Below are 7,221 nucleotides of genomic sequence, written 5' to 3'. Positions count from 1 at the left end.
AAAACAAGACCTTTCCGTTAAACAAAAGACCGACTCCGTTAAAAAAAAAAAGATAATCAAGAGCCATTGTTTCAAAATCTTTCCGAGACAAGAAAACCAAATATCTGATAGGTATATTTTACGATGTGTTCAGGTGCTCAATTAGAAAAGACCTTAATTTAATTGCCTAAAATAAAATATGATGATAAATTTAAGTGGCTACTAATGTATTCTACAATAATTTTTACATTATTTGTAAATCTTGCTTGTCATAGTAAGTTACTTATAATTTATTTACAAAATTATTATTAACAAAAAATCTCCACTAATTTTGCATAGGAAAATAGGAAAAAACATTAAACCAGATTCTAAAATTGTACTTTCACTACTTTGATTGCTGGGTCCACAATTCCCTCCTATATAGCCGAAACACCAAACTCATACGCCCCTCCCTCCGTTCTTCCCTATTGACCCCTCTCTCTCTCTCTCTCTCTCTCAAGAAGTTTCCCTCATAGCCATGTCTGACGTTGAGTCCACCACAGCAGCGGAGAACCCTATCCTCCGCCGCCGCAACTCCCTTATGCTTCCTAAAAAGCTCACCTTACCGCATCAAACATCAGCTTCAACCACTATCACTACCACCGCCACATCATCTTCGTCATCGTTGACGAACTCGGCGAGCGATGATTTTGAGCTATTCTCTATTAAGCCTGTATCCTACACTTCTCTGAGGGATATCCTGCCACCTCTCGCCTTCAATTCTCCCAGGCCTATGACTTCACCTCACCAAGGCCAATCCGGTTCCGAGATTTCAATCCGGAATCGCCTCGTGAAGCAAGCAGCTTGGGCTTATCTCCAGCCGATGTCGACTTCACCGGATTCCTCCGGCCGGGGCTTATTCGGCCGCCTCTTTTTCTTCCCGGTCAATAACCCCGTCGCCGGAATTCTTGACTTCATTGATCGGTACATTTTTGCTCCCTTGACTAAAGCTGTTGATTGGCTTCTTCGTGCTGTTCGGGTTCGGAGCTCCAGATAACGACAAAAACAACGGTTGTTAGGGTGACCCGACCCGATATACAGAATATATTCTTCCGTTTTGGATTTGTCAACTTCTAGTTTGAAAATTGGGGTCATAAATGTACAACGCCTTTCATTTTCTCATGTAATTCCAGAAAAACTGAAAAAAAGAAAAAAAAATACAAAACAAATGGAGCAGGAAAAACGTTCAATAAAAAAATATTTAAAATCTGAGTTTTACTTCTTTTTTTTCTTTTTGGTTTATTTACAATGTACAATTTTCTTACTTACTACTATTTCTAGTAAACTATCTGCGGCTATATTTGGGCCGGGCAGCATGGTCCGAACCGGGTTCAAAATAGTCTGTGTCTAGGAATGAAAGATCCTCCGGGTGCACTTGGACCGTTTCCGGTTTAGAAGGATGAAAAGTTGACCGGTGAGCGTAGTAAGACGGCGGCGATTGAGGTGGCTGCTTCCGTGGCGATGGTGGTGGCTGCCTTCTGTCTGACGGCTTGTTCCTCCTGAATAAGCTGAAGGAGAATGATGACGGTGGTGCTGGTGGGGCCGAAGGAGGTGGCGCTCCGCGAGAATGGTCAGTCCCATTTCTTTGCTGCGAGAATTGATCAACAAAATTAAAATTATGAATTTATATATACAAGTCTAAAATATCAAAAAGAAGTAACGAGGAAATTGATGATAGTGATAGTGGGAAATAAAGTGGTAATTAAAGAAATGGTGAGTAATGATTCGGTGATTAATTTGTTGCTATGCATTGATTTGTATGATTGTTTGTCTTGGTGTTGATGGATGCGAAAAAGTGGTGAGCGAATAAACCAGAATTCCTAGAATTAAAAAGGTTTTCTATTGAAAGAGTGTAATATTCGTTTGGGGCATTTTGGTTAATTGGTGAATAGAGAATATGTCACGATATATGAAACGTGTAAGATTATCTCTCAATATTAATTAGTCTGCAAAATGGATTTTTATTCCAAACGATGGTTCGTAGTAATTTAATCTGAAGATTCGTTCGGAAATAAGCGATTAAGTTTTGAAGTCCTTTTATTTTACAATCAACCTAGAGTTTTGTTGTCACATACATAATGTTTCGTTTTATTTCACATTTTAAATCAATGTGTCAATCCGTAATTTTTACGCGGTTGAACAAATGTTTTCACTTTATAATTTTGATTAGATATGACTTTTGGCGCTTGAAAGTCAAAGACTTATTTTTCTAGAAAAATCTTTTACTGTTCAGTTTGATACTATGAATTTATAATTCGCTTAAAAACTCATTTTTATCAACATCTAATTTAAAATATTAAGACTTATTCGAACCTAGTCATTAGTCACTAACCATATTAAAACTTGTGAAGATCATGAATTATCACTTCATCAAGAACAAACTTGTTCAGTATCACAAAGGATTCTAGTCTAGTGGTATTAATAGACGTCTCTCACAAAATATAGCTATGTCATTCCTATTATTCCCTTCCCTTCTTACTGTCCGAATTCCCCGCTGTAACGGGAATAAATATGATAATAATAAAGAAAATTTGTTCAGCGCTTTACCGCGCCGGTGAAATTATCATTCAATCGTTTGATCAAGCCTCTCCTGTTCCTGCCCCTTCTAGCTACTTCTTATTTCTCCCGGCCTCCACATGTGCTGTTTTTTATTTATTTACTTATTGCTTTTCTTCCTTTTCTGCTCTTATCATTTTCATTACACTTTTTACCTGCCTCATTCCTACGACTTTCACATAATTTCATACTTCCTATGGTTCAAGTGCAGTGCAAGTAGGGACTGATCTAACCTTAAGGGTTTCTATGAATCCAATAGTTTTGCTCAAATTTTATATTTATATTGAGAAATTCACTGAATACTATAACAATAACAACAACAACGACAACAAGCCCAGTGTAATTTTACATGTGGGGTCTGGGAAGGGTAGTGTGACACAGACCTTACCCTTACCTTGTGGAGGTAGAGAGACTGTTTCTGATAGACTATCGACTCAAGGAACAGTAAAAATAAAGTGACAAAAAGTAGCAACAATAACATAATAGGAACAAATGGCACAACATGTAATATAAAGAACCAGGAATAAGAAAAAAACACAAAAAATAGTACTAGTACTGCTTAAGGCTAAGGGACAAACGATTACTGTCAACCTTCCGCCCTAATTCTCGACCTCCATCTTACTCTATTGAGGGTCATATCCTTGGTAAGAAATTCATCAAATATCTATAAATATTTGACTATGAACCCTATTATATATAATTCGAGTTCCTGTAAGAATTCATAATTTTCAAATCCTGAATTGTCCTACGAGCGCAAACGCTAGTTCCTACGGATGTAGATTTCAAGAATGGGTTTAAACGAACTCATTTCGTGACATGGTAATAATACCAAAATTGATTATACCAATGAAGATGATTATGAGAATCCAAAATGATTAATAGGAAGATCAAATTTGTTAGTGTCAAAATGGGCAATAATTCTTGCTTCATGGAGATGAGATGAACAAAAAATATTGTCTCAAAAAAGCAAACGCGACATACGAGGGAAGTCAAAAAGTATGGAGCTAAGTTGGTTCACTTTGAAACATCGTGGCCCAAGATTCAAAAGGAAGTTGGATCGGCCCAATATGATCTCATCGGCTGGCCAGGGTATATTCTGATCCACAATAAGACCTAGCTAATGGACTTCTTGGAGTCCAGTACGGGATTTGTTCACTGCCTTTCTTTACTCTTATCTCAGTTTGTTTTCCTTTTTTCTATTGGTGCCATTCTCGCCCTTGGGACGGAATATTAAAGAAAAGCCTTATTCCACATAGTGTTTGCACCAAATAAAGCAAGATTAAACCTTAAAAATTATAAACTAAAGTGGGAATACATATAAATGTGTGTATAAACTTGCATCATTGGTTTGGTTAAAATACTGAGTGCGGATACTTATTTTACGGATGTCATTGCCTCTTATCTTTTTACTTTCTTAGTCCTTTATAGTATCTCATAATCTAGATTTTGAGTTAATTAAAATGGTCCACTTGAAGGGCTTTAAAAAAAAACTAATCTACAGTCGAAAAATTCACCAGATAAAGAAAATATGATCATCAAGCATTTAAATGGTTAGATGGAAGTAGACAGTATGAGAGAAGTACCTCAGAGCTGAAATGTGAAGTTGTTCTAGAGGGAGCAGCTATAAAATCAAGCAACTGAAAGAATTTTGCTTGCCCCAATTCAGTGCAATTGTGCCAGTAGTAAATAGCCAAGTCAAATGCCCTGGCTCTGAACTCTAGAAAACCCCTGTCAATGTCTGGTTCATGCTTTGACACAAATGGCTTCAACAAGGCATCATATATGTATCCTGTACCCTTTGTTTTTGGATACCATAAGTAGATGATTAGTGCCAACTTTGCCTCACTGTACATTGGTAGCCTGAAATAACAACATAAATAAATGATTGTATACAACAAAGACTTATAGTAGTTTATTGGTACCGGCCGAAGTCTTCCTTCCACATAAAAAGTGTGACTTTGATCATGTGGAAGTTCTAAAAGTTATTGAGTTCATACCATGCCATGAATACATCGCCAAAGCTCTCAATAATTCTCAACACTGCAACAATGATCCTGATAGAAGATACAGTTTGCAACTAATCAAGATTTAATTGGAGATCATCAAGTCAAATGAACAAGTAGATGAAGAACAGTTCACCTATAACCTTATTCAAATTGATGGATAGTGACCTATCAGGGATAAAAATTACAGGAAAGCATGTAGCAAAATTTTCCACCTAACCCCAACAAACTCCACCTCTCTAATGTATCTTTTCCTATTTTTCAAAGAATGGATCCTACCAGTAGAAATGCATCAGGTCAAGAAACGAATCAACTTCCAACAGACAAATTGTATGTACCATTTAGTTACTAGACTAGAACTAGAATATCATAGTGCTTTTTTTGGGGGGAAATAAGCACTCTTGCCGTGGAGTCTACTTGTCATTTTCATAAGGGAAGTTGTAAATTGCTAACTACTCTTATCTCAATTATGGACTAGTTAAATATTCTTTTATCAATGTTTTGCTTTTCGGCTCTTAAGAACAAACTATTGGTTATGATTGGTTGACCTAAAGTTTATCAATTGATTAGAAGTTTCAATAATTGACATTTTTTATTAGTCTAAAGCTTGAACATGTCAAAAGACTACTCAAACCCAATTATTTCTACAAAACCCTTTTTGCCAACTTTGCTTTCTAAATGGTTCAAACACCCATAACCCCACTTCGCACCCCCCACCCCCCACCCCCCACCCCACCCCCCAAAGACACCCAAACAAATAAAAGGAGTAAAAGGAATAAGGTTATTACCAGTATTGGCACCAGAATCTGAGTTCTTCAATATCAACTCTGTTCTTCTCAATAGTCTTAAAACATTCAAAAGCAGGGTATGCATATCCAAGAACCAATCTGCAAAATTTCAAAAGGCAAAGTTAAATTCATTCATCCACAAGTCAGTCAAAAAATGCACGAAACCCCACATACAAAACAATAACAACAAAAAGCATAAAGCCAAAAAATCCAACAGAAGGAATCAAAGCAATAGTAAGAAAAAGAAGAAGAAGACAAAAACAGATCAACATACACTAAACTGCTGGTGATGAATTCTCCCAACATCTTTCTTCAAAATGCCTAAAAACAACACAAATACTCACCCATTAGCAACAAATTCTCAAAAATATAACATATAATTTGAATCTTGAACAAACTAAAAAAGAAAATGAACTTGCTGAACTTGAAAAGGAACCTTGAAATGGGAGAAGCTAAAGAACCAAAAAAAACTTGGGATCTATGTGAGAAATGATTCAAAGGGATTTGAAGAACTGCAGTGAAATTTGTGAATAAAAAATTGAATGGGAATTAAAATATGGCATAAATATTATGGAGAAGAAGATAATGGTGCGGAGATTCTACAAAAGGAAAGGAGAATATAGTTACGTTTGTGCAAAGAAAGGATCTCAAATTCTGGGGAAAAGATATAACTGAAGAGAGGAAAAAAAGAAGAAGTAATAATGGGGGGAAACGTGAAAGGAAAGGAAGAAGGGAGAAACAAGTTCGTCGTATGATTATTATAGGAACGTGCAAGCTTCTATATATATATATATATACACATATATATATCTTATCTGTTGGGGTGGGTGGGGTAAGGGGGTGGGGTGAGGTTTATGAAGGGTGACGGCGATTTAGATTGGGTAAAACTTAGGAAGAGAAAGGCATTTGACGATTTCTTGAGAGGGACGCCTTGTAATTCCTTTTGTTTTGTTTTTTTTTTTTTTGTGATTCAGTTTTTCATTTATTTTACACGTAATTCAGTGAAAGTAGATTTCTTGGGATTCCACATTCATACGGGTTTAACGGTTGACAGTCTCATAGGGGAATTTTTTTTATATTTTACAAATGTCTTTAACTTCTAATCTATATATATATATATTATATTAAAAGCATGAAATTTTTTAACGAAATATTGTTTGCCTTTTTTACCCTTTAAAAATATTATTCGCCTTTTTTTATCCTTTAAAAATATATTTTAAACTATTTTTCTAATTTTTAGAAATAGTAATTTAATTAGTTTCCTAATATTTAAGACTTCAAAATCAACTAAATTTTATGTATTAAATCATTTCTTATTTAATTTTCCACTTATAAAAGAATAACTAATAAATAAAGTTTGTAAATTTAGTTATCAAATCCTTCGAGAACTTTCAACTACGCTTAGGAGTATTCTTTGTTCGGTTATAGAATTTTAGGTTACAAAGAGTAAAGCCACAAAACTATTCACTCTTCATTCTAATTGAAATTTATTAACTCTATTACTATATAAAGAAGGGTTGTAAATTATTATTTTCAATTGCAATTGATAATATTTCGTGAACTATCTTAAATTTTATTTATTAAATATTTTCTGGAGCTCATAATATTTAAAATTGTAAAAACAATTTTGATTTAACCTTATATAAATTCTTTTCCTATTTGATCATGAACATTCTTTAAAGGAAAACTGGGAAATTACTGTTTCCACATATGGTATTTTAGGTTAAGGAGTTCTTATTTTGTAATTATGGAATTATAACTGATTACTATTCATAGTTGTTATTCTTCATATTCTTCATAGGTATTTTTGAATGCAATTGAACCAAGTCTCCTATTTAACGTTAAATTCCTATTTC

The 7,221-nt window shown here is 34.8% G+C and overlaps 2 protein-coding genes across 3 annotated transcripts; one reads left to right on the top strand and one right to left on the bottom strand.

Moving 5' to 3' along the window:
• Nucleotides 1-496: 496 nt before the first annotated feature.
• LOC104109732 (uncharacterized) lies at nt 497-1,015 on the top strand. Its single transcript, XM_009619081.4, has one exon. It carries the CDS (start codon nt 497-499, stop codon nt 1,013-1,015), a length of 519 nt encoding a protein of 172 aa, XP_009617376.1.
• A 172-nt stretch (nt 1,016-1,187) lies between these two features.
• On the bottom strand, nt 1,188-6,276 carry LOC104109733 (putative HVA22-like protein g). Of its 2 annotated transcripts, none has more exons than XM_009619083.4 (6): nt 5,802-6,276; nt 5,640-5,686; nt 5,366-5,464; nt 4,572-4,628; nt 4,158-4,434; nt 1,188-1,606 (listed from the first exon to the last, which is right to left on the bottom strand). In XM_009619083.4, the coding sequence occupies exons 2-6, from the start codon at nt 5,669-5,671 to the stop codon at nt 1,304-1,306; spliced, it is 768 nt and encodes a 255-aa protein (XP_009617378.1). In that variant the 5' UTR covers nt 5,672-5,686; nt 5,802-6,276; the 3' UTR covers nt 1,188-1,303. The 2 variants fall into 2 exon arrangements, with proteins under 2 accessions (XP_009617378.1, XP_009617379.1); XM_009619084.4 differs by having other exon boundaries at nt 5,781-5,932.
• Between the last annotated feature and the right edge of the window lie 945 nt (nt 6,277-7,221).

Source organism: Nicotiana tomentosiformis, chromosome 7, assembly GCF_000390325.3.
Source record: "Nicotiana tomentosiformis chromosome 7, ASM39032v3, whole genome shotgun sequence".
In the NCBI taxonomy this organism is placed as follows: Eukaryota; Viridiplantae; Streptophyta; class Magnoliopsida; order Solanales; family Solanaceae; genus Nicotiana; species Nicotiana tomentosiformis.
This window is presented reverse-complemented; position numbering and strand designations above follow the sequence as displayed.